Source organism: Mchenga conophoros, linkage group LG9, assembly GCF_057382185.1.
Source record: "Mchenga conophoros isolate Kocher_MC1m ecotype Shallow Benthic linkage group LG9, M_conophoros_male_GT1.1, whole genome shotgun sequence".
Classification (NCBI taxonomy): domain Eukaryota; kingdom Metazoa; phylum Chordata; class Actinopteri; order Cichliformes; family Cichlidae; genus Mchenga; species Mchenga conophoros.
In genome coordinates, this window is record NC_140534.1 from 18,124,070 (window position 1) to 18,151,422 (window position 27,353).

The 27,353-nt window shown below is 38.5% G+C and overlaps 2 protein-coding genes across 3 annotated transcripts; both read left to right on the forward strand.

Moving 5' to 3' along the window:
• The first annotated feature begins 1,657 nt into the window (after window positions 1-1,657).
• Window positions 1,658-19,126, forward strand: smpx (small muscle protein X-linked). Of its 2 annotated transcripts, none has more exons than XM_085286725.1 (5): window positions 1,658-1,749; window positions 6,329-6,388; window positions 10,714-10,800; window positions 11,714-11,857; window positions 16,896-19,126. In XM_085286725.1, the coding sequence occupies exons 2-4, from the start codon at window positions 6,353-6,355 to the stop codon at window positions 11,852-11,854; spliced, it is 264 nt and encodes an 87-aa protein (XP_085142851.1). In that variant the 5' UTR covers window positions 1,658-1,749; window positions 6,329-6,352; the 3' UTR covers window positions 11,855-11,857; window positions 16,896-19,126. The 2 variants fall into 2 exon arrangements, with proteins under 2 accessions (XP_085142851.1, XP_085142850.1); XM_085286724.1 differs by lacking the exon at window positions 1,658-1,749 and adding an exon at window positions 3,061-3,217.
• A 1,279-nt stretch (window positions 19,127-20,405) lies between these two features.
• Window positions 20,406-26,791, forward strand: klhl34 (kelch-like family member 34). The gene has a single exon (XM_085286729.1). It carries the CDS (start codon window positions 20,860-20,862, stop codon window positions 22,642-22,644), a length of 1,785 nt encoding a protein of 594 aa, XP_085142855.1. The 5' UTR covers window positions 20,406-20,859; the 3' UTR covers window positions 22,645-26,791.
• The last annotated feature ends 562 nt before the right edge of the window (window positions 26,792-27,353 follow it).

Genomic DNA, 27,353 nt, shown 5'->3' on the forward strand with positions numbered 1-27,353 from the left:
TCAATTATAGATTTGTGCAAAAGAATATTTTCTCAGGACTCCATGCAGTTCTTTGGAAAACTAAGTACAATCCAGAGGAATTGAGTGTGTAAGTAGCAGCCAGAAGCTGCTAATCAAATGCATTCGATTAACTGATCATCAGCAAGTTTAAGCACATCTATAAAAGCAGAAGAACTTTGAAAAATAACAAACCTGCACGACTTGGTTGCAAGGTTGTGTTTACAACAAACCACCAGATTTCAAATGTCCTTTGAATGAAGTGGAGATATTTTTCCATAATGCACAGCACCACGTTTGGTGAAAACCAAACACAGTATATCAGCACGACCGCCTCATCTGACAAGCACAGTTGTGGAAGGGTGATGATACGGGGTTTTGTCTCAACCAAAGGAACTGGGCATCTTGTACCAACTGAATCGAAAATTAATGTATTCTAGACTCAAATGTGCCAAGCTGTAGCAGTACTGCTGGCACAGCTTGGCTGAAACTGGTTCATGCAACAGTTCAACAGTCCCGAAGCATAGCAGCAAACCTATAACAGAATGGCTGAGAAAGAAAAGAATCGAGGTGTTCCAGTGGCTCAGTCAAAGTTCAGAATACAACCCGAATGAAATGCTGTGGTGACTATTAAGAGAGTTGTGCATAAACAAATCCCAACAAACCCCAATCAACTGAAACAACACTGTAAAAACTAGTGGGCCAAAATTCTCTGCAAGCTTTTAAATCCTTTAGGTCTACTTTCTTTTTCACAATACTGTAGAACTTTTTACAGACTGCTCTATCAAGGCAGAAAAAACAACTTGACAAAAACCTCATCGTTACATATCCATAAAAAGTTCTTTGACTTTCTCCTGCACCACAAGATTCAGTCATGTTTGATCTTTGTACTTTATACAGCCAATTTGCAATTAATCAGATCATGTCGAGAAATGTTATGCCTTGGATTTTCCCTCCTCTGGGCTCCACCAACCCGATCTCTGCAACAACACAATAAACACATTCAGTGATGAAAGTGTTTATCTATAATAGACCAGGACGGTCCTTCCCAACAGTTGAGACCTGTGTGTGTGGGTTGCATTTGCATAGTTTGAAACATATAACAAGCTTTCAGTTTGAGCCTCTTCATTTTACTACCCAGGGACACAACAGGTCAGTGTAACAAGCCTGACGATCGCTGTGCTTTGCTGCAATAAATGTGAACAGCCTCATTTGAAGAACACATCCAGAGAGAAAGGTAGGTTGAATGTGTCATAATGACTTCAAACATACAGAAGTGCACACACATAAACACACACACGGACACACACACACACGGACACACACACACACACACACACACACACACCTATCCTTGTCTTTGCATCGTGGGATCTAACTTTTCTGCTGGTTGTAAAGCACTGAAAAATTAGACCAGACTAGAAACCGCATTCTGGGAACTTGTCAGGTATTTTGTAATTAAAAAATTTGATTAAATATAAAAGTTATTTTCTTTGGTCCCCATACTTATTCTGGTTCCCACCCCATGACTGTGCTAACAGGTCCTTGTCCCCACAATGTAATAAAGACAAACACACACACAGACGCACAGAGGCTGAAACTCATTTTACTTCTCTGATGCTGGGTCGGGTTCCACTCTGGGAGGAGTTTTCTGTCTCGCAAGCCAATCAGGACAAGCGGAAACAGGTCAGGTAGCCGAAGAGGACCTCAGAGAGCGCACAGGCAAGGCAGAGCAGCTACGCACACCAGGAGGTAAGAAAGCACACACTCATTCATAGCCACATGCGCACCTTTAACTCTGTGGGATCACAGGTCTCCTCTGGGCTTCTGGTTGTACATCAGTGTATAAACGCAGATATACCAGCATGACTGCTTCTTTCTGTGTGTTTGTGTGCGTCGGGGTAGAAATAGGCCAGTCCCATTTTAGTCACTGAGATTAGGAAAGGGTGTTTTCGGGACTCAAGTGTCAGGGTTTGATGAAGAGCTAAAAATTACCATGCATCTCATCTCTGAATGCCATATAAACAGATAGATTTGAGTTTCATGAGTAAAATGTTTTATTTTCTGAATGAAGCTGCAGTGAAATTATTTTACTCTTTGGAACATTTTGCTACATGAGTAGATTAAAAAAAATCCAAATGCTTAAATCAGTGACCTCACTTCTCATTATGAACGAATGAACATCCGATAATCTAGCAGACAGTTTCATGGTTCATTCTTAACTGGAGCATTTTTCTGCAATTGTTTAAAACCTTAAAAGCAATTTGAAATTAGGGATCAAGTCATCATAAATATTGCTGAATGAGATTGAATTACATTGGCAGACAAGCTGGATCGTAATTTTTAAAAATTAAGTTTGATCCTAACGTGAGTCCCTTATTTTTTGTCAATCAGAACATTACAATATATGAGAGCTTCTGGTTCATGCTGAAATGCCCTGAATCTATTTCGCATTATTTCCCTGTAAATATAACTTAAGTAAATGTTTGCATCAGCAAATATCATAAAAGCAGCCATAACAGAAGCTGGCAACATTGTGTTTGATTGGTTCATGGTTAAAGCATCAGATTTTTAAATGGTGTTTGGCCCAGTCAGGTACGAGAAAAATCATCTTTTTTAAGTTTACAAAGATCTCACTGTAGCTTAAAAATATGTAAACATCATATATGCAGACGGTGCTGCATTTCAGTGGTCTGCATTTAAAAAATTTAAAAACTTTTGGATCTTATTTGAAGAGTTTTAAAATGAGTGTGGATTATGAATTAATACATGTAAAAAGTGTTAAAGTCACTATGGTCTTGGAGTTAAATGTGTTTTGTTGCTCCTGACTAATCTTGTAAATGTAGTTTTAAAAAAAGAACCCTTTAAAATCTATGCAAATTAAGCTGTTTCCAGTGCTCAGTGCGTCTGTTTGACTGTGTTTTGGTCCGTCGCTGTGTGTGTCCATGTGAGCATAGATAGAAAGCAGGTCCCTTCTGTGTATCACTCGTCTATTTATAGTGAGAACAAATCCCAGATATGAGAGGAATCCTCCTACCACTTACAAGGCAAAGAGAGAGAGAGCTAGTGAGCGTGAAAGAGGGAGAGGGAGAAGGAGAGAAAAGAAAGGAAGAGAAAGAGATGGAGAGAAGACAGGCAAATAGTGCGTGAGGAGTCAAATAAACAAGAGCAGTGGGTGTAAAAAAGCAAGCATCAGAAGAAAGAGTTGTTTCATCGACTGGTAAGTTCAGTCTCCTTTACATAATGTTATGTCTATGTGCTGTGTTTTTATTGGCATGACAGTTGATGGCATTACTGTCAAAGTCATTCAGCTTTCTGTGGCTTTTAAAAGGATTATTATGTAAGTTTCTAAGGAGAACTCAGAGTATGGCAGGGAAAAATTTAAGCCAAATTCTTTATTGAGTTTGGTTATTCAGCAATTGATGTACTGCATTTATTCTTAATAAATCAACAGCCAGCAACTTGGGAAATAAAATGACCTTATGTGATTCATTATTTGGAGAAAGAGGAGGATTTGAAGGATTTGAATGGGATGCAAGATACAGTGTCAGTGTCCCAAGGTCAGCCTACCTTAGCAATCACTGGAAATTCTTAGGTTTCCAGCCATGAAAGTCTAAAGTCCATGAAACCTCAAAATGTTTTCACTTTGCAGAATCAGACTTTATGCTAAGCCAATCATCTCCTATTAAATATTAAGCGTACAGATTTAGGAGCGGCTTTGATCTTTCTGTTACACTCTTGGCAAGAAAGGAAAGAATTTTATTTAAAGTTAGAATGAATTGTTTTATGCATTATTTATGTTGGTATTTCACACATGAGTTTGAAACTGTTCTTGTGTTTCATATCTGTAATCAAAGTGAGACAAACCTATATGCACAGCTGCACCTCTTTAAAGTTTTATTGATGTTCAAGCAAAAACATGCAGGCATACAGACTTTTTCACAGGTTTCATGAAATAAACTGGCATACCACTGTGTTGCATCTGGTTTAAAAAACCTGAAAGCATAAATAATATATTCACCTGTGCCTCTTTGCCTCGTTGCATGACAGACATGAGTGTGCAAAGTGAAAGGGCTTTTCAGACTCTGCAGTGTGGCGTCACTGAGGCGGCTGCTACGGGCAGCCAACATTAATATCATCACGTAGTGGAAATGCGTGTACTGTGTATTTCAGCGGGGTCCATGTTTTTACTCACAAGGGCAGAAAAGCTTTTTCCTTCTTTCGTTTTGTTGTACCAAGGACATTGGAGAAACCAGTCGACATCTGGCCCTCGTAGCTACTAGGAGATAAGATAAATAGGCCGTGGAAACTTTAATGATAGTTAACCACTTGTTGCTTGGAGTGGATTTGTAGTTTATTTATAGTTAAAAGGAGGGGAGCAAGTAAAAAATAACTGCAAAGTGGTGAGAGACACTTTTGTTCCATTTGAAAAGACCCATGTAAGTGATCCTTAAAAGACACACAGACGTGTTTCTACTTCAAGAACGAATGATTGTTAGGTGGAGGAAACAAAGACAGATTTTTGACCTTTGACAAGGAGACTAAAGTTTTATTTTTAATTGCTGTTTGGTTGGGTTAAGAAATTTTGGTTTAGCTTACTTCTAATCTCAACCATATTTGGTTTGGAAAACCATCATCTGGGTTAACATACTCCCTTATACAACATTAAACATGCGCTAGTACGCTTCACTTCCTAGATTACCAGAGTGCTCAGTTTCACCCCATCTAAACAGGCTTTAGTGACTTCTCTGTTTTTTCTTATAGGAGTCAGTCAACTTTGGAGGACGTGAGATATTAGTGAACCAATTATTAGTGAACAAATAATACTGGTTTGTGAATAAGTAATGACATCAAAGTACAGCACTATTGTAGTGGAAGGTTACACAGTCAGACCATCACTACTTGCAACTGTCTATGCTGCTGATAGATATGCATCCATTTACTCCAAAGCGGCCCTAACTACTAGACAGGAGCATAACCTCGTTCAGTACAAGCATATAGACTCTGACCTACATGGGATAAAAACCCACTGCTAGTGTTAACTACATTCAGGCTATTTTCTTCCTTTTAGACTTTTTGATTTGTCTTAATTTCAGTTTAACTGATTAGGATATAGACATACATTGTTTTTAGCATTTTCTTTTGGTTAATCCTTTTTAACAGGACATGGACATGTCCATGAAGATGTCCATGTCCTAGAGCAGAGATTCCAAAAATGTCAGCCCCTAATGGGCCAGGACGGTACTGTATGGGTTGCAGTAATAAAGATTCAATTTGAAATTACTCCATGTGTACAATTTCATATTTCCATATTTTTATTCATTTATATAAAAGTGATTTTTATTTCAATTTTTATATTAATAAAGAATTTTATATTAAAACTGGTAGGTGCTGGTTAGTTTTTTATATTACTCACTACTCTTACCTAAACTTACCACTCTATATTACAGTCTATGTCGCAGTGTCAAGTGGGTCACACATTGGCTTTACCACTTCGCAAACAATTTGGTGGCACCAATGGGAATTTTTGGTTTGTAAGTGGGGTGCAGCTTTCTTGACTGTAAGAATGAGTTAGAGTTAATCCAGCCACTAAAGACGCAGTGACAGCTATGTCCACACATGGCAGTAATTGAAAAGATAGTGGAAACACACAATAAGATAAGCTTATAACACACAACATTGTTTGAGATGAAAGGAGCAAGATTGCTTTCAATTTCCTACACTTTAATTGATGTCTATTTTTAGATTGCACTAAATAACCAATACGTGCCTTGCTCGCCCCGGTAAAACAGCTGTTTCTGTCGTAGGTTCTGCTCGTGTTGTGATATAAATACATTTGGCTGAAAAAAGTTCATAGCAGTAAAGGTGGTGAAGCAGCACACTGGAATTTTGAAGAGTTTCCCTCTTCAGCTACAACTTTATAGCAATAAAAACTGTACAAAAGTGACGTTTATCATTCACACTGCTGTGTACCGTGTTACATTACCAAACTACAGAATCCAAGAAAAAATTTGACAGTAGTAGTAGAAATTTTTCTATTTTGCCTTTTTTTTCTATTTTACCTTTACATCAATCCAAAAGTCATCCCAAAAGTGAAATTGAGGTACTTTTATACTGGCAGTCACTCTGTCTCCCTCTCATGAATGATTCAGAGAACAGTTCCTCTGCCTGCTTAACTCCCCAAGAGTCGCTAAGCAACTGAAATGGTATCCCAGGCCGTGAAAACCACAGGAACTGAGTACCAGTGCCCCCAACATGCATACACACGCTCACAAGTACACAGAACAAAGATCCAACACACCTGAATGTCTGTGATCTATGCTTCCTGCAGGTCAGCGGACTCACCAGGGGGATTATGTCCAAACCTTCGACCAACGTTAAGGCCCTTCAGGTAAAAGTTTGTTTTTTTCCATCTGTATGCACAGTAAGGTGGATGTGTCTTCAAAAGGTTGTGTGTTACCTCCTGCATGATATTAACTTTACAAAAGTAAAGGCAGAATAGAAGACAACTGAAATGCACAGTAACTCTTCCTGCTCCTCAATAAAGACAAATTCAGGTTTCCACATTAAAGTATTTATTCACGAAGGCAAATGCTGAGTTTAAACTGTGCATATACATTATCAAGGCGTTGTTAGTGCAGGGTTTTAGCAAGGCGAACATATGCAGAGCAGTTTCTTTGTGTTGGTGGCTTTCTGTGTGTTTCCTCCCTCAGCTCACTTCTCATTGTGCTCATTTTCACGTCTAACCATGGGATAGGCATCAGAACAGAGTTTCTTTTTTTATTAACAGTACAACCATGAGGTTCACAGTTCAGTTTCCACCAAAGAGTCCATCATCACTTTATCACAAAGAAAAAAAGCAATGCGATTTCACATTATAAATGTTTGGATGATAAAAACCTCTTTATACTTCAGTGTCAGCAGCTTTGCACGTTTTAGCTCATCAATAACAAATCTTTTAATTGCTTTAGCTTCAAACATTTTCAAAAGGTGGTTGCAGACAGCTATTGTTTTCCATTTATTAATTATTGCCTAAATACCCTTTAATATTCCATCAGATGATGATTTTCTGCATTTAGGTGGTTTTTTTTTAAATTAAACTTTTGTCCTTAGCCTCCTCTTAGTCTGTAAGACAAGTCTAGAACTTTCAGGATGTCTATTTGCAACCTGTTGCCAATTCAATGTCAAGGAACAAAGATCTTGGGAAGAGCCAACACATGCATGGACGATAGTCATGTAAAGATGATGGTTATACAAAGTCAATGTAGTCAAAATCAGTTTGCAAATAAGGATAAAAGGTTGTAAATTAAACATGTTCTGTGTTTTTTTGAATAAAGACATTTAAAATGAACCCATAGGGAAATTTTGCATTGTTACAGAATAAGCGTGATAATGACAAATGCCTTGGTAGACATGGTTACAGAGAAACATTTGCACCCTTCAAGCTGCAACCATAGGCTGTATTGGTGCATACAAGTAAAATACAAATATAGCACTAGAATTTAACTTAACAAAAAGTGGGACAAAGACATTTTTGTAATTGGCCATTAATAGATAAACCACATAGCAAACCATAATATTTGTTAGATATCTATATTACAAAATGCCTCAAAAAATCAATAAAATCAAAATCAATAAAGTATTCTGATTCTGATTAGCAAACTTCCCTCATAAGCTGTACACAGACATACTTACCTGCTAATTATTGTTAAATAAAAGACTAATAAGTACTAAGATTTCACTCACCAAACAGATTTGTTGTACCGCACACAGTGGACCACATTATTAAATTAAAATGCTTTGAAGGCACCGACAACACTAATAAAGTGGACAGGTCCTTGTCATGACTTAAATTAATGGAGATCAGCCTTGCAGAAAGCATCTGGTTGCCTATCTATGACTGGCATGCTACCTATACCTGTAATATTAGAATTACTTGAAAAAAGAAACAAACAAATAAAAAAACTCTGTACAGCTCTTATGAATGGATGAATTAGCTCGAAAGACCCAAAACACTACAGGAGTTTTCTATACCAGGGTGCAAATGTTTATTAGTGCTCTAAAGTTGACCATGTTAAACATGTAACTCTATGAGGGAATGAATCACCTTTGAAGCCACCCTCAAGTGGCTTTGGCACCTTCGTTTTCCATGTTGCCCTAATATTTCAACCTCACGGGTTGCCAGAGATTCAGGAGCATTAGCAACCATGTAAAAGGAAGAAGATGATGTGGAATCAGAAAGGCCAGCATAAATGCGAGAATATTATAGGGGTAAAGTACTAAGTCAGCTGAGCATCAGTAAAAGCAGGTTTTCACAACAGGCTCTGTTTACAGCTGCTTCAGAGAGCAGCAACAGTTTGACTAAGAAAGCAACTTTAAAAACACATACGCAAGAAATGGAAACCAGAGGCTGTCTGAGGGAATTCAGTTGTTAAGCTTTTGAAAACAGTTGACAGTCAAGTAAATTAAATCAAATCTGTAGTTCAAGTCTTAAACTCGGCTTGGTAATTCAGTTTAACATATTCCTATATAATACAGACATAATGGTACTACAATGTGGAAGTAACAAGAAGTCTGGCTATTGAGCTTATTTGTATGTTTGTTTGTTTTTCTCTCAACAGGATTAGTCTGTGAGTCTGTTTTTCTTCCATTTACCTGTCAGATACTGAGGTCTTTCTTCTTATCTAGGCTTTCCTTTCATGTTCACATAAAGTTATAACAACAGCTAGTCAGCAGGCAAGCTTAAAGGATTAGTTCACCTTCAAAAAACATTAACAGAATCAATCAAAATGCGGAGGTATACTGTAGTTCAGTCTCAGCCTCTTCCCAGACTCACAGCTAGTGTTGACTTTATAGGGTATCGTCTCAGACAGCTTCTCTCACACTTCTACTTCACATACTGTATATGTGGATGTGGTTAGCAACAAGGTTAATGGTGATAAATAAGTAGAGGTTTGGAGCGTTGGTGCTGTTATTTAGATAAAAAATGGTCTGACGTGTGTTGCATAAGCTGTTTGGCGAAAGTTCACACATACACTCTACTTTATGCAACAGCTGTGCCCCTACAAAATGTGGAATTTACCAGTGTTTTCTTGCCTGGTTATTGCTAAGACTATTAGAATTATTAAAATGATGAGTAGAAAATATCTTGGATCTAAACTTTATGAGGAATGAATGAAAGACTTGTACATGCAAGGGGAAACATATGAGGTTAAAACACAGACTTAACCTCTTAATCAGCTGTTTAAGTGTTATATTATATCTTGCATGTGTTTCTGTGCTGTACTGAAGAGGTATTGAACAAAAGAGAACATGCCAAATCACATGTTTTCTAAACTTAGAACTCTGTATACTTAACTTTGCAATCAGATAAATATTTAATTCATGTTTATCTAAACCTCAATTCATTAATCGTAAAAGTTAAACATGAGTTTCTATAATGATTTTCCAGCTGGCCAAATGTGGCAAATGCCTTAAAATTTCAGTCCCCATGTTATGTAGGAGCTCAGTCTAGTTGGCTGACTTTATGTCACTTCATGTTATATTACTTTCTTTCGTCAAATTACTGGGAGTAACTTACTTGAATCATTAATAGTTTTAATAGTTTTGTTGTTTTTCTTTAAAAATTTGAGAGAAAATCAGGTTACTGAGATGTGTATGCTTGGTCTGCTTTGCCCAAATGTCTAAAGCTGTTAAGTTTACTGTCACAGGAAGTCAGGGGGGAAAAGCTGATACTAGTGGACATTTAAAATTATTGTTGTCAAATACATAAACAAAACTACATAACTACAAAGATAAACTGAAACTGAGATGGTTTATGGGGATCAACTGGGCATTTTCGTATCCAAATAAATCAGGTAAATCTACTGGTTTGCTCTCAAAGTTCATGATCTTTTAATGGCTGGTGGAAAAATAAAAGCCTGAGCTGCAATAAACATTTTCTTCCTATGCATGGGAGGCTCAGATTGAATTACAGCATGTGGTTTTGTTTTCTTGAAAATGGATTTTGAAGCGCAATGACTGAATTTTCATTCTGGGGTGAAATATTCCTTTAATCTTTGGGTTGTGCCAGTGGTGTGCAAGGACATGAATGCTGACGGCACGCCAAGCATAAAGACAACAAACGATTCCAGCCAAAGCAACGTTACAGTGATACAAACATATCAGCAAACATGCTGCGAATGAGGCGATTTACCTTCCCTCACCAATCTCAAAACCTTAACGTCTGTAAAATATATAACTCTTTCATAGAACAACATCCACAGACATCGTTAACACACATCACACTCTCACTCTGTACAGCTGTACAATGTGAGCTTATATACAATACATTACAGTACAAATACAAAACACATCAAATCCAGGTGGTTGGACGTTGGGGCAGGCAGCAGTAGAACATCGAGTTAGCAGGTAGATCGTTCTTATCTGTGTGTGTGTGTGTATGTTTGTGTGTGTGTGTGTGTGCGTGTGTGTCTGTCTGTCTGTCTGTCTATGTTTAAGCATGTCTCTCCCAATTTTCATAAAAACACAAGTCTCTTTTTAGGGACATGATGATAACAAGGAAGCAGTGGTCATAATCAAAACATTGGGTTTTGAGGAAACAGCAGAAGCCTGAACACGCGCACACACACACACACACACACACACACACACACCGCAGACAGTTGAGTATCAAGTGTTGAAAGGGTCTCATTGGCTGTTTTTGCTGTCATTCAGGCTAATTTGAACATCCCGATGGGAGCTCTGCGTCCAGGGGCGGGACATCCTGTCAAGAGGAGAGAGGACACAGTAGAAACAGAAGAGGTGAGATAACACATTTCACACCCAGTCCACTGGTCTGCATTTTCCTCATCCCCACTCTACCCACACCTTAATGCCAGTGGGCAAGACAGACACAGCTTGTGCCAGCTTGTGGAGCTGATGCTTCCCCCCCCCCCCCCCCACCCACAATGTGGTCACATTTAAATTGTAAATTCAACATACGCATGACCACCTCAGGGATCTGCATATATTTACAACTTGAATTTTCCTGACCCAAATGAGCTGAATATGGATACAAATGTATGCTAATATCGTCTTGAAAACGAAAAAAATAAACTCAGACATTTCCTAGTTTGGCTCTATTCCACTTTTGTGCTTCTAATGTAAGCTTTTATTGTACAATTAGCATTTCTTACTAACTACTGTGTATGTGTTGCTGAGTTTTACATATTTAAAAGGCCAATCTAGGGAATAGCTTTGCAAATTAACTTGGGCTATAAATGCTGTAGTGTGTGGCATGGCAATAAAAGAAACATTTCCTTAACTTTGTTTACTTATTCTAAGCAGATTTTATTTTGTGATCACTTTATAACACAATATAGTATAATATAAGATATAACAAAAAACTACAAAATTAATTTCCTGAGAACTGCATTTAATTGACATTAAAAAGGAACTAGAAAGCTACTTTCTAGCTACACCTTTTTATTCTTATTTTACTTATCTTATATTGGCCTTCTATGAGGCTCTTCAGTTTATACTCTAGCGGACACAGGTAGTTTTTGCTGCTGTCTCTTTAAGGCCTTTCCTAAAAGCTCACATTGTTATGAATAGGCATCTTAAGCAGCAGCTTCCATTGCAATCTGTCCCTTTATAAGATGATGAAGTTTCTCTTTAAATATAGGTAAAAGCAATGCTGCCATCACCTCACACACAATTTATTTTTTTAAATCAGGATCCTTCACCTCCAAGCGCTGCAGCCCAGTCACCAGAGGAGAAGAAATTGCCAGGAGCAGTGAAGCTACCTGGGCCTGCTGTTAACCTTTCAGAGATACAAAACGCCAAGAGTGAACTACGATGGGTCACCAAGGAGTAACATGTAGGTTTGATTGTAGTTCCCTTCATTTTTGCAAGATTCCAAAGAAAATAAAACTTCATCAATACACTATAAAAAGGAAAATTATTTTCTAAAAATATTATATAGGATGTGCAAGTTAATCTCTAAACTTCCATAAAGTTAAATTTTTAATGTAATCTTTAAAAGGAAAAATCCCAAAACCAGGAAGAAAAACACTAAAACTATATTTTAAATAAAATGCAGTACCAATAGTATTGTAGCTTTAATTTTTGAGTAGGTACACAGTACCTAAAAACAGTAAAAAGTTTGATTTCAATCACGCTTGCAAGTATGGTTGTGCATTGAGTTATAAGGAGCTTAAATTCAAAATAGGGGCCATTTATACAATTTCTACTTGTCCCTTACCTGGTAATATGCGTACTTATCAGAACCCTTTCCTGACAGCACTAAAGTTTCCATCGATACTATGTAACAGCTGCTTATTTTAATATTTGATATTTAATGCAGGTCTTTTGTGTGATGCGTGATGTAGATAGGCTGGGTTTATAAAGTCCAGACTAAAAGATGCAAATCGCAACCAAACTACTGAAAGGAAGCACAAATACTGCAAATACTTTGTGGAGGATGCAAATCCAGTTTGAGTGCAAGAAAAAAGTCAATCATTTGCTAACGTGACAAACGTGTACATGTATGTACAAAAGTGTACATATAAAGACAGAGAAGCATACTGTGTTTGATGTTACTGAGAAAAAGTGAAGAATACTAAGGTTAAAGTCCTCCACAGTTAACATGTGAGACATGTCTACAATTCCTGTCCAATTCAGATTTTTTCATTTAATTCAAGTTTATTTATATAACACTAAATTGCAACAACTGTCACCTCAATGCATTTTGTATAGGAGGAAGAGACTATACAAATTTCTGGAGAAAACCCAACATAAAATCCTACGAGTAAGCACTTTGTGAAGCTGTGAAGGAAAAACTCCCTTTTAACAGGAAGAAACCTGCAATACAAACGGGCTCAGTCATCTGCTGTGACTGGTTGTTGACTGAGGGGAAAGAAAAAAAGCAAAGGCAGACAGGAGAAAACACAAGCTGAGAGAGAGAGAGAAGACAAAACTCTGACACACTGCAGCGGTATGTAAACATGTGGGGAGTGAAATAACGTGAGAGAAGAAGTGCTCAGTCCACCACACAAAGTCCCACAGCAGCAGTAGTGGCTCAGATCCAGCCCTAACAATAAGCTTTATCAAAAGTAAAGTTTTTGGTCTATTTTTAGAAGTAGAGAGGATGTCTGTCTCCCAAATCCAAACTAGGAACTGATTCCCTTAGAAGAGAGTCCTGGAAGCTGAAGGCTCTGCCTCCCATTCTACTTTTAAAACTATAAGCAAGCCTGTAAAGTGCTCTGTTAGGATAATATGGTACTAGGAGGTGTTTAAGATATGATGGGATCATTGAAGATTTTGTATGTAAGGATAATGATTTTAAATTTGACTGTAATTTAATGAAGATAAGCTAATGTAGGAGAAATATACGTGTCCTTGTCAGTACTCTCCTTATAGTGTTTTGGATTAACAAATGTCTTTTCAGGTAAATTTTAAAACAATCTACAAATTAATTTGTGAACTAGCTTTTCAGTATCACTCTGAGACAAATTGTTTCTGATTAGATTATGCAAGGTCCTAAATCTTAAATAATGCAAGAAAACAGCCTTGTAAAATATTGCCTAAGGGAAGCATGTTTGATAAATGATACTGGACCCAGCACAGGACCCTGTGGAACTCCAAAATTCCCTTTCGTGTGTGAAGACAGTACATTTCCTTTAACATATCCTAATCTCGGTAGTAAAATACTGTGGTCAGTGATACTGTATCAAATGCTGCACTGAGGTCTCACAGGACTGCAATTTAAGAATTTTTGAAATAAGGAAGGTTGGAGATAATTAACAAAGACAGCTGGGTCAAGTAAAGGCTTTTTACAGTAGTGGTTTCGTTACAGCTACCTTGAATGCATCAATTATTGGTAAGATTTCTTTGTACAATCCTTTCGGAATTAGATCTAATAGAAGTAGACTGTTTTGTTTGGTACATCTAGGTCAAACTAAGTCTCGCAGTAAATCCTACATTCATTGGGGTTTTAATATTCAGTTTTATTGAGGCTATCTGAAAGTGTTACTGAGTGTGGTTTTGCAAGTTAGGGTAAACTTGACCTCATTTCTAGCTCTGTACTTTTATTCTTGGACTCTACCAGAGTAGGTTTACATCTGTCTTGGTGCAACTCCTCAGTTAATCCACTGTCCTCTTCCTTTAATGCCACCTTTCCTTGAAGTCAGCACTTGGCTGCCTTTGTTTCTGCAAACAAAAGTTACTTCTTGTAGAGTCATAAAACAAACTGTAAACCTCCTAGAAAACATAATTAAGCAGTCTTGAATCAGCAGCTTCTGAGAATCTGACCCAGAAGATGAGAGTGAAAAACGCAAACATCCACAAAAATGAAGATGATAGGAGATTTTTTCCATTTGGTAAATATTATGCTCATTACCTTGTAATTGTGGTATAAAACAGTGGATTTAGTCTTTTAATCACAAGCTCTATAAAACAGCGTCCCTTTTAATAGGTGAGGGAAATTTTCTGAAATGCTGACTGGCCTGAAAACACTGGATACAGAGTTACGTATAGCATAATGCTTTTCTGCAGTTGCCAAGTGCTCATGGTCACTTTTACCATATTAAAATCAGCTTACAAGAGTTGCTTAGTTAAATTTAAATACGCTATTTTTCTTCCATGAAACAGTGGTCACAAGCCATTCAGCCTGAATATTAATACAACACATCATTTCAGCGACATAAAGCTAATTACACCTTCAGCTATTCACTTGTCTACATAGCTTTTTATAGATCTTCATCTTTTAGCATTAGCCTAGCTGAAAGTTGAGCTGCATTCTGAGATTTGTTTTTAAACAAAATACTTCTCCTTGAAGCAGTTCAGGTTTCTAGGGTTTAATCCCCGCTTTTTTAACCTCCTCCTAGTGTAGCCAGCTGTCGGTCACTGCGGCTAATTAAAGAATGGATAAGCAGTGAACAAACTTTCACAGTTGGAGCAGGTGGATGGGAGCTATGTGCCTGAGGTAACCATATTAGGGAGATCCACTCTCACTAACATCACAAAGGGCCAAGAGCAGAAAAAAAAACAGCTGGAGGCCAACTGTTTAGAGCAGTTTGAAGCCTGAGCTTACTTGGACTCATGCTGACCCTTACTACTTGAAACTCTGACCGTGTTTAATATGAGAATCCTCACTATATAACCACTATATAAGAAGGGTTATGTGCAGAGTTGACAATGTCTCCAAACTGTTTGAAGAGTTCATGAATGACCACGAGAGACACCTGTAAGAATATCAAACACATCTTTGTCTAGAGCAAAGATATGTAGAGTTAAAAAGTCACACTGGCATCTTGCAACAATTACAGTCTGTGATATAGTGTCTTTTAATAAATATTTAGCGCTGCTTTATTTTTATTTTTACTTTTTTACCTCAACTTTGCACACACTGATATTAGCTAAAGTATGTCTCTTTGATGCATGGTAAGAGAACAAATGGTGCTATTGTATATCTTTTACATCGTACCCTAACCGGATACTCAAATTGGTCTACTCATATCTCTGTAAATGTGTGCTATTTGTATGGTGCTGGTGAGGATACGCAATAATTACTTGCAGTAGTTGCAGTTCACCACATGGAGTCAGTGTGGGCCGCTCAGCCTTTTGGGTCAAGCATCGTGTGTGTTGATGCCTCTGTGTGTGTGGGGGCTGGACAGGTTGAGTCAGATGCTATATTTATACTTTATGGGTGTGTGTGTGTTTTAGAAAATGAGTGTGAGCGCTGAGTGGCAGTCTGTGCTGCAACTTTCCCAGCGGGACACAGAAACCACAATATCCAAGCACTGCGGCTGCTGTGCCCAGCCCAAGCCACGTGGGTGTGCTGTGTAGGTGTTCTAAATGAGGGAGAGAAGAGATGGAATAACAAAAGCAGAAGCTGGTTTAAGTTTTAACATGGAAAATTATTCCAAACAGCAACAACAACAGCAGCCACGTACTAGCTGTTTAGTATTCTGCACAAGGGAAAAAGAAAAAGAATGTAAATTTAAACTGGTTTCATAATAGAAGTTCATAGATATTTATTAGCTTGCATCTACATAAACTATATAAACACTATCCTCATACATCTGTTATCATGATTATTGTTATTATTGTTTATCAGTTCTTTATGCAGTTTATAAAGAACACACTATGGAGACACAGATACAGCACCTCTAGCAATTTTCATTCCAGTGTTCACCTGAAAGTCAAACCCATCTGTGTTTGTTTACCATTTTTTCCCAGAGTTGTGGATATTAATCTGCTGCTAAAACTGCCTAGGTTCTTTGGCGAAAGGTTTTCCACAAGATTTTGGAAGCTGCCTGCAGGGATTTGCTCTGTGCAAAAAGCATTGGACAGGACTGTGGACACGAAGTTCCACTCAAAACTGGCAAACGCTTTTATTTATGAATCTGGCTTCATGCATGGGGAAACTGCCTTGCTGAAACAGGCCGGAAATTTCCCAAAACTGCTGGCACAGAGTTGGATCACTTTATTAACTAAATTATCATTGTTTACAGCAGCATTATGAATTTCCTTTACAGGAGCGAATGGGCCTCAATTTACAAAACAGAACCCCAGATGTGAAGTAGAGAAAAGTATGGCTGTCCAAGTACTTTTGGCCAAGAGCTGAGAAGCAAATCTCTGACCAACATTAGCCGAAGACAAAAAATCAAAGCAAAACTTGGAAAAATGGATTTCTTGTTTATTACTTCAAGAATATGAGGCAGGCTTTTTGAAGGGTCAGCATCGCTAATTGCGCATGAGAATGTTTCTATATTTCAGCTACCAGTAGTAAACTGGCCTTCTCTTCATCGTCTAGAACGTCACAGACAGTCTGTCAGAGGTCGGCAGCTCTGAGACGGCTGATAGCAGCCAAAGAAAATCGCTCACCATGCCTTTATCTGCCTGTTTTCTTCCAGGATTCTCCAGCCAGGCGGAGAGGAAAGCAGATAATCTTCATAGACACAGACTTGCCCACTGACTCTGAAGAATGGCAAAATACAACCCCAATCCCAACATGTTTGGAGATACTAATGCCTCAGTTTTTATAAACTCTCCTCCAATCAGTAGTTTAACAGAAATATTTATTTATCTTTCCAATTAAATCCTAATTTATACAACAATTTCAAATATTCTTGACAGTCTTGCTTCAGATAATATACCATTTACCTGGACTTTTAGAAGTGAGTGACTTGTGTTACAATTACAACATACTGTTTAGCATATTATCTGCTTTTCTGTTAAGTAGATGGTTAAAAAGGACATTTTATTGACAATGAATATAAATTCGAGGAATCCATCTCAGCAACAAATAAACTCTGTGGCGACACTTCAGCTGTTCACCACTGATTTATATTGATACTTTATATTGATACAATAATAAATGTTTCCTTTGTTAATGTTGTATGTGGGGTTTAAGGTCAGCTGTACTGCTTTTGGGGGAAATAATCATACGTTTGTTGTTTATTGTGATGTCTCCCAAAATGTCTTGAAAAAACACTGCAATAAATCAAAAAGGTTCTAAAAATCCTGTCCAAACTTAGTTTATCACTTATGCCTCCATCTGTTATAGCAAAAGACAACAGGAGTGCAAGTGTCTTAATATTACTGATAGATGCCGACGCTACAGTATTGTTTGGTTTGTTTGTAATGTTAACCAACTGTGTAATAAGAAATGAGATTTCTAAAGACCTACAGCTGGATAAATGAAGAAAAGGGTAATTTTAGCCCATTGCTGAGTGGGTTTAGGCCAATATGTCATGTCCTAATATAGATTTTGAGAGTATAACTGTAATGTTACTGTTAAAATGTTGAGGCGAAACCATGTATCATACACAACTAAAGGTTTATGGATATAAATTTAATGTTACTGTGATGAAATAAAAAAAATTATGACACTTTTATGAGGTGTTTTAAGTGCATAGACAAACCACCAGATCATTTTAACGTGTTTGCTAGTGACACATAAAGTGTGTCAGGAAGGGGGGATTTGGGGTTTAAGTTGAAATAAGGGGCTTTATGATCATGTTAGGACTTTCTGGGTGTTTGATAATTTAGCTATGATAAAACTTACTCATAAGTAATTGCTTTTATGCTTAAACTTAATTGATTGAAAATCCTTGTTTTGTTTTCTCTTTGATTTTTTTTAGTAGAATAAGTGAAAGGTGACAGAGTGTAGTAAAAGGTCAATGTAAAAACAAAATGCTTGCAGAGACAGATAACAGGACGTTAAGACAGTTTGCTTGGAAACTTTGCACTTGTTTGTGATCAGATAAGAGAAGAAGAGAGCTTCTTAAAAGGGTGTCAAAAGTGCTGTTTACCCAAGTGAATAACATTGAAGATTATATATGTATAAATGATTGTTTATAAACACATTGCAATCGTGCTCATAGGAGTTTCTACTCAGTCATGTGGAGGTCAAAAGCTTATAGGAATGGCTTATAGTACAGAGGGGTAAATGCAAAAACACGCTTACACACATAAATAATAATTAGGCTAATCCTTTTGATTAGAGAGTCCCGAACATGATAGGTTGAACCAAGTTTGAAGAATTAAGAGAACAATTGATCAACATAATAGGTTATGGAGGCGTAGCAGGGGATGAAGGAAGCGCGAGACCAAAGGGAACCAATCACAGAAAGGGGGACCCCAAAAGAAGCACAGAGCACAGAGAACCACAGTTCCAGAAAAAAAGAAATATTTTTTTTGACTTGCTGGTTTTTATTGGTTAACCATTAATAACCTCGTAATCCTGATGACCTTTGTTATCCTATTTTGAAATGTTTCTTTTGTATGTTCACTTTGTAATTGCTGATTTGCTTTGTTCATGTGCGTATGTCACCTTAGCACTTGACATTAGTCTTGTGACTTTGTCCTTTAGAAGAAAATATCATCTTCCTGGTGGAGTTGACAGCTTGGGTATATTCGCTAACAAAGACTGCCTAAGCACACCGACAGGACATGACAGTAGTTTTCAGGGTGACATATTTAAAATGGATTATATCCTGGCTGAGACTTCTGGTCTTTTCATGTGGGTGTCAGGAGATTGGCAGTAAACAGAGTGTGACACTGATTTTAAAAAGAAATAGTCTGCTCAACCTGAAACTCTGACAAAACCAAATTAAAACTTCCCATTTACTGTGATGGAAAATGTAGCCTGGAGTGTTGTTTTCACATTACTTGCAGTGCCTGAAGGGGGGGAATGAACTCTGGTATCTCCAGCTGTAATTATTTTTGAATTATGTGCATATGTAATAGGAATTTTTAGGGGGTTTAGGTAGAACTCAGGAGCACGACAATGCAGACTCACTTTAATCATGACCTAAACCTTCAAATCCTACAGTTTGAATGGGCCACATACCACTGCATTTCACCACATATCCATCCTGACATCACTGTGCCCTATTGAAGACAGATAAATACACACACACAGCAGCTGTAGCTAAGTTTAGCTTCCATCGGGTCACGGTGGAATATTCAGAAACAGTGGTGTAGATTTAACCACCATATGGGAGAATCTGACACTATGTGGGAAAGATTAAAAATACTTTGTAGCTTCAAAAAATAAAAGGAAAAAAAGGTGTGAGTCTGTTTTTTTTTCTCTTTGTGAGTAGCCCGTGTGCTGAATTTTAAACTGGTGTAACCCTTCCATAAAACAAACACACCAACGCGGACAAATACACACTCACCTCAGAGCGTGAGCCAGCATCTATTCAGAGACAGCAATCATAACTCAGAGCAAAACGTACCCTGCAAGATCTTGTAAAGTGTTCAATAACGTGCTGTTTGCATACTGATGTGCATTTGTTTGTGTATTAGACAAAGAGTGGCACCGCGGAGTATAGCTCAGCATTAATGAGATGACAGTAAACACATTAGTTAACTTGTAGCCTGATGCTTCATTATCTCTCTATTCTTTACGCTCACCATCGCCTCCTATCTCTGCATAAAAATAATATCATGACATCCATCTGTGTGATACTGACAGACTGCAGGTCATAAAAAGGTTAAATGCCTCCCAAAAGGGCACGGATAACTCTAATACCAAAAGCCATGAAGTACTTCTGACACTTGACAAATCTTTGACAGCCTGGCAAAACTTCCGCAGGTTTGATATCTACCTCGCGCCGCATCTGCCGAGTTGTGTCTGTGCTACTATTCCTGTCACCATGAGAGTGCAGATTGGTGGCATGCCCTGGAATCTTGGTCCCAGACTGTAGCAGCTGTATTTACCAATGAGTTCATCCACTGGGTTAGACACTAAAGCCCTGCCAGGCTCCCTCTCGGTCTCTTTGGGTGTGGGGTCAGGGTGTTTATCCATGCATCTCCATGCTCGCTGGTTGGTTGGTGTGTATGATTCATGGGTGATACTCCCTCTTGGAAACGGAGAAAAGGGCAGCAGACAAACTCAAAACCAACAGAGCCGGGGTATCAGGGCAAGAGACATGAGGGCTTTGGGATGGTTCATGTTAAAGTGCCAAAAAGGGGGCGGGCTGTAGCATTGTCTGTGTTTGCAGGGGGCCATTATTAACCTCCGCATCATGGTGTCACATGCTCGCTGCTGAAGGCAGAGAAGGACAAACACACAGATGGAGAAAGCTTGCCAAAGGAGACACACTCTTTCCTGCGCCTCTCATTTCCTGCTTCTTGCTCTCCGACTAATATCCAATTCTTTTTACACTTTTTTGGTGCCGGCTTGTCAGCAACCTCTTTTTTTGACTTCACTCTTCAGCTTTTCCTGTGCTTGCTGTGTTTAATGTTTCTTCACCGTTGCTTCCTGGCTCCTTCCTGACAAATCTTTTTCCTTTAACTTGCTTTCACTTTTTTCAAAAGTTTCCTTATCTTCCTTCCATCATTTCCACTCTCTTGTCTGCCGTCTTTTGGATGGATAGCTACTCTGTCCTCTACAGTTCTTCCCACAGAACCGGACTTCTCTCTGGCTTCCAGCGCCTTCGCTCACAGAGGAAGATGTGTGATGTTGTCTTACAGGCTGGCGGCATATCTTTTCCCTGTCATCGCGCCCTTCTAGCCAGCTCCAGTGACTATTTTTGGGCCCTGTTTGGAGAGACTACTGCAGAGAGATTAGCAGGCTCCATTAGCCTCCCTGCGCTAACACCAGAGGGCTTAGATGCCATTCTGGACTTCCTGTATTCAGGTTGGCTCAGCATCTCACCCTCCACACTTCCTGTTGTCCTGGAAACAGGCAGGTACTTGCAGGTGGAAACAGCTGTGGCGATATGCGAGCGTTACATGACTGATGGTTTAAATGCCAAGAACTGCTGTGACTATGCTAACCTGGCTGAGCGCCACGCCCTCTCAAATGCACTTGAGGCTGCCAATCAAACCATTGCCATGGAGATGGGAAGCTTGATACAAGAAAGCAGGGACGAGCTCCTGACGTTGAATATCGAATCACTGTTGGCGGTTCTGGATGCTGATGAGATACCTAGTGTTAAGGAGGTGGAGCTCATAAAGCTGGTTCTGGATTGGCTGGATGATAACGGGCCCCTCCCACTCCTGAAATCAAATCTTTTGTTGAGTCGTTTGCGCTTTGGATTGGTCCCCCCGTCTGACCTCACAAATATCAGCCATGCCCACAGAGCCATGGCCACACCTTTAATAAGGAGCCAGCTGACACGAGCATCCGAGTACCACAGGCTCGGTTCAACTCAGCCCATCAGGCAGAGCCGGCAGACAACGCTTAGAGCATCACCCAATTGCGTGCTTCTTGTGGGTGGCGGGTCCAGCACTGATTGGCCAGAAAAGCAAGTGATGGCGTTCGATCCAAAGAGGAAGAGGTTTTCATCTTTGACTTGTGTTCTTCCGCTGAGACTGAGAAATCCCTGCGTGTGCTCAGTGGGAGGTTTCCTCTTTGTGATTGGAGGAGATGAAGTGAAAGAGGGAGATGAAGATGAGAAAAGGCTTGTTACTGTAGCAACATCTAATCAGGTGTGGCGGTACGATCCTCGCTTTAGTTGCTGGGAGCAGGTGGAGTCCATGCTGGACAGGAGGGCACAGTTCACTTGCTGCGTGGTAGAGGATGTTATTTATGCTTTGGGCGGACGACACACACGACCAGACACCAACACACATGCCTCTGTAGCTTCTGTGGAGTTTTATGATATAGCCACAGGAGCATGGAGGAAAGGGCCACCAATGCCTCAGACACTTTACGGCCACGCCTCTGCTGTGCTTGACAACAGCATCTATGTGTCAGGTGGTGTTCCGGGTAACTATAGTTACACTCAGGATGAAAGCAGGGAGAGCAGCAGAGAGGTCTTCTTCTGGGATCTTAAAGGCAGAGTCTGGGAAAAGAGGGCATCCATGTCCATCGCCAGGTTCAGTCATCGCTTGGCAACTGCTCATGGCTACATCTATGCACTGCTGGGGATGTACGAACCCTTCTGTGATATTGAACGATACCATCCACAGTCAGATCACTGGATGCGACTCAAGCCGCTTCTCACTGGCTCCTTCAACTACGGCATGGTATCCATGTCATCTGGGAATCTTCTGGTTTTCGGAGGGAGAAGGTGGAGTAACGGGCAGGAGGTGGTTGTGAAGAGTGTGCTGGAGTATGATACAAAGAAAGATTGCTGGAGAGAGATCTGCCAGCTTCCCAGACCTCTCACTGGGACTGAGTGTACGCTGCTGCCTCTGCCAGACTAAAGAGCACAAAAAGTGAGAAATGTATTTTACAAGTGCTGAGAGCCAGTTCCTAAAGTGAGAATTTCACTTTGAGTGGGTGTAATATGGTATCAAAATGCTGAGCAGATGCTTTAAAATCAACCACAATGTAGTACATTTTACCCCCATTTTCCCCAGGCTGTTCAAACTCTAGGTTTTGGGTACTAAAACACAGAAATAAGGATATTGCTCATAGTTGAGCAATAGTCTTTGGGGCCTGTGCGGGAAACTAGGTTGGGGGACATGAAATGTTTACTACCACGCAGCCCTTAACAACTTCCTCAGTTGTAATACTTTTATTTTTTAATATTATTTCTGGTCTTTCTGGTCTAGGGAAAAATATCAAACAACTAGTTTTCTCCTACTAACAGCTAGCCTAAGGCGTGTTGTCTACACTTATTTGCAGCTAGCCTAAGGCGTGTTGTCTACACTTATTTGCATTTGACACATGAAGGTGTACAGCAACAAAGCAGTTTGGTTAGCTTAGCATAAGGCACACAGCCAAACACAGTATATAATTTTTAACACTTTTATGTCTACATTGATTAAAGATGTAGCCTAAGGTTTCATTTAATTCATTTTAAGCTAGCTGTTTTTTCTGTTTCCAGTATTTATGTTAGGCTAGGCTAGGCTAACCTTCTTCAAGATAATCCAAATATTTCTGATCTAGAGTTATATAAAAATCCCAAACAAAGCTCATATCTTTTTCCTTAATAGAAACCCTAAAGGTTTTAAATATTTTGTGTAATAGGTGGATAAAGGCTTTTCTCTGGTTTCATTCTTTAAGAAACCTAGCAACTACTATTTTGTAAGAATTATTTGTAATGTCTGAACGGATACACTCACCAAAGACTTTTTTAGAAACACCTTTCTAATACTGGGTTTGGATTCCTTTTGCCTTCATAACGTTATTCTTCATGCATAGATTCAACAAGGTGTTGGAAACATTCCTCAGAGATTTTGGTCTATATTGACATGATAGCGTCATACAGTTGCTGCATATCTGTTGGGTTCAGGTCCATGATGCTATAATTGACTGATTAGGTATTGCAATAACATAACATTTGAACACTTGAAAAAGTCGCAAGTGAGCGTATAATCTTCATAAACCCCTATTTTTTTATGACAAACAAAAGGCTAATGCTGGTTAGCCATAGCAATGCTAGCTGATGTCCCTATCCCAGCTTTTATGATAAATTATTGTTTACTGCTGCTTAGTTCAACACTTGTAGATTTTCCAGAAAGATATATGAGAAGACCAATAAATATCTGTGTGCGTGTGCGCCCGCGCCCACACGTGCATGCATTTGTGTTTGTGTTAAATATGAAGCTAGTGCCAGTAAAACTAAGCTTATATTAGTTTAACAGAAACTTTAACATAACCTTTAAAAACAAATCTGATATTTAGAGGGGGTTTTTTATTAACCAAAGTGACTGTTTTTTTATTTTATTTACAAATTTATTTTAATTTAATTTATTTATTTATTAGGTTCGGTTCTAATCCTGCTGTCACGTATTTATTTAACATTAAACATTGCACCATAGATTAGAAAACTGATCAGTTACATGTGTAAGCTATTTATGACCAGCAGTATCAAGGGACAGAGTTGGCGGGGAGCACACTGAGTAACCTCTAATGTTTAAGTGTATGAAGTGTAAAGTTTCAGAGCTCTAATATGTGTCTGTCAGTTTAGAAACAAACAGCAACATTAAGTGTATGAAGTGTAAAGTTTCAGAGCTCTAATATGTGTCTGTCAGTTTAGAAACAGCAACACCGAGGGCAAACTGAGCAGTAACACCAATATATTACTGGCCACTTGTGGGGATCAAATCATATAATTAACAATTTCTGTAGCGTTAGACTCACTAATCTTATTTACAGCAGGAGCAATGTTGTGTTTTACTGTATATAATCTATGTTCTTTATAGATCCTTATCATATTGTCTCTGATTGGAATAGCTGGTCAATTTTGTGCAGTCAAATATCAAATGGCCCTTTTATGTGAGCTAACACTAAGAAACCTTGGCTCTGTTGAACTTGGCTATGTTAAACTTCTCAAACCAGAGCTCTTTTTGCCTTCTACAGTGGCTCTCTGAGTGAATGAATATGAATATGAATATGAAAATTGTGTTTAAAAGTTAAAAGCAGTTAATCTTAGTTAAGTTTTAATCTTCTGTTAACTAAAAAGTACATCGCACCCAACATCTATCACCTGGCTTATCATTTTACTTTAACTCAACCTCAATAGCAATGCCTAGCATGGGGATATATATATATATATATATATATATATATAGTCCTGAGTTTCCCCACCACTTATTGGATTCCAAAGCCAAAAGCCAGAGTGGAAAACAGAGAATTTAAAATACAGAATTAAAAATTAAAATGTAACAATTTGTGGATAGATTTCTTTGCTTTATTCCCCAGTGCTGCTGGCTTACCAATAGCCTTGATCTGTAAACTTTAAGTTAATATTATTTTTACAATTTGTAAAATGATTTAGCTGTAAAATTTGATTAATTTGAATGAACACAGGTTGAATAATGAAACTCACATGTTCTCCAGGTGGCATGGTTTTACAGCATAAATAAAAAAACTCTCTCAAAGAGGATGTTTAAGTTCAATTCAATCAATTTTTTTTATACAGCGCCAAATCACAACAACAGTCGCCTCAAGGTGCTTTATATTGTAAGGGAGACCCTACAATAATACATACGGAGAAACCCAACAAGCATATGGCTCCCTATGAGCAAGCACTTTGGCGACAGTGGGAAGGAAAAACTCCCGTTTAACAGAAAGAAACCTCTGGCAGAACCAGACTCAGGGAGGGGCGGCCATCTGCCATGACTGGTTGGGGTGGGGTTTTACTTCCAAACTACTACAAAGTACAGCTAAGTTCATAATTCTTTTTAATGACCACTAGGGATCAACTTTTGTAGTTGTGAAAAAGTTTTCTGTCCTAAAGATTTCATACGAAGCCAGGCATTGACCTGGCTTCTTATACCTGTTTATGTACTCAGTCACCTACTGCATAACTCATTGGGTCCATTTTGTAACAATCAAAAAGAAGAATAAATCAGGGTATGCTCATTGGCTAATGACTTGTGAAATTGTTAGCGAACGAGCCAACATGGCTCGAGGCTTCAAAATGGGATTTCACTAAGCAGTGGAAAATGGGAAAGTGGCTACATCTATGTTTTATGCTGTTTATGTTCTTTGCTATGACCCAACCTCCTTGCTCTAGAGATATTCATAAAATTATTCTAACTAACTCAGTATGAAGAAAAGATTAGCATTTTCAACTAAACATCTCACATATAAACTATACAGGCTGAGCACTGTGGCATTTTCCTTGCAGCTCTTTTGAGCATATGCCAGATTGATTCAGATTACTTTTAGTTCACTGAAAGTTAATTACAGTATGTAAGTATGTAAAAGGGAAGGGTCACCAAATATTCCAAAGAGTGTCACTCCAATGTAATTGTGTGTTAAGAAAAACAAGGGCTAAGCTGTGTGATAAATGGGATTTTTGGGAATAAGCAGAGGAGGTAAACAGATTCAGTGTGAAGAAGGTAACACTCAAACAGATGAGTTTTCAGGATGAGGCCAAGCTGCGGGATGAAATAGAGAAGTAAAAAAGAAAAAAAAAAACAGCCGATAAGGTGATGAAGGTGAGGGTGACAGTGCTGAAATAACAACAACAGCAAAACTAAGGAGAATATCTTGCAGAATTTGCAGATAGAAATTGTAAAGTGTGCAGCATTGCAGCTTACCTATGAATAATTGAAGTTTTCTATTTGATAGATATAGAAAGAGCAGCAAAACAAGGATGTTGTGTGAGACTCTTTTTTTGTTTTCTTGTTCCACTTCATCTGCACTGACAGTCAAATGGACAAAGAAGGATGAAGCTGCAGAGTAGAAAAGCATTAGAGAGAAGCATCTGCGTTTCTGGGTAATAGCTTGGTAACTGCTGGAGATCATTACTGATGCACTTTTGCGCTTGTATCTGTTTCCATTTAAGTCTGAATGCACACTGTGCTATCTACAAAAATATTACTTATTTAGAACACCATCTGAGTTAAATGAATGTCTGAAAAAAAGAATAAAAGTGGAAATATGAAATGTTAATTTCAAGCTACCATGCTCTAATGTGTGATTATGACAATATTACATCAGGAAAGTTCTCACTGTCACAGCTGAGACTCAGCTTTTTTTTTCCTTTAATGCTTTTTTGTCACCAAAAAAGGGTAAATTTAGTTGGACAGCCACTCCTGGTGGCTCCAGACCAGCAAGCTGCCAGAACATCAGCTTTTATTGAACTTTTTACAGTTGCTGACGATTAATTAATTAGATCTGATCAGCAGCACCTGGTTGTTATTTATCTTCTTAAGAGTAATCAAGTTAATGCAGCCTAACAGTGCACCACATACTGTGTAGCTAAGCTAAATATAAGCAATTTTAGCCACATTTATTTGGTAGGTACTTTAGATAAATCGATTAGATAAATTAGATACATAGATTAGATAAATCTATGTAGATAGCTACAGAGATTTAAATTCCTAAATGACATAAAGAAACCAAGTACCAATTTGTACTTTACTGAAGTATTTTTATTTTCCCAACATGTCAGAGGGAAATGTATTTTTTCCACTAGGTCCACAGCTTCTATTTGTAGTAGCTACCATTTAAT

Excerpts from the sequence above, each read along its gene's own strand:
- smpx (XM_085286725.1), top strand. The coding sequence starts at position 6,353 with ATGTCCAAACCTTCGACCAACGTTAAGGCCCTTCAG. Across the intron at positions 6,389-10,713 it reads CCAACGTTAAGGCCCTTCAG|GCTAATTTGAACATCCCGAT; the intron begins GTAAAAGTTTGT and ends GCTGTCATTCAG. Across the intron at positions 10,801-11,713 it reads ACACAGTAGAAACAGAAGAG|GATCCTTCACCTCCAAGCGC; the intron begins GTGAGATAACAC and ends TTTTTAAATCAG.
- klhl34 (XM_085286729.1), top strand. The coding sequence starts at position 20,860 with ATGGATAGCTACTCTGTCCTCTACAGTTCTTCCCACAGAACCGGACTT.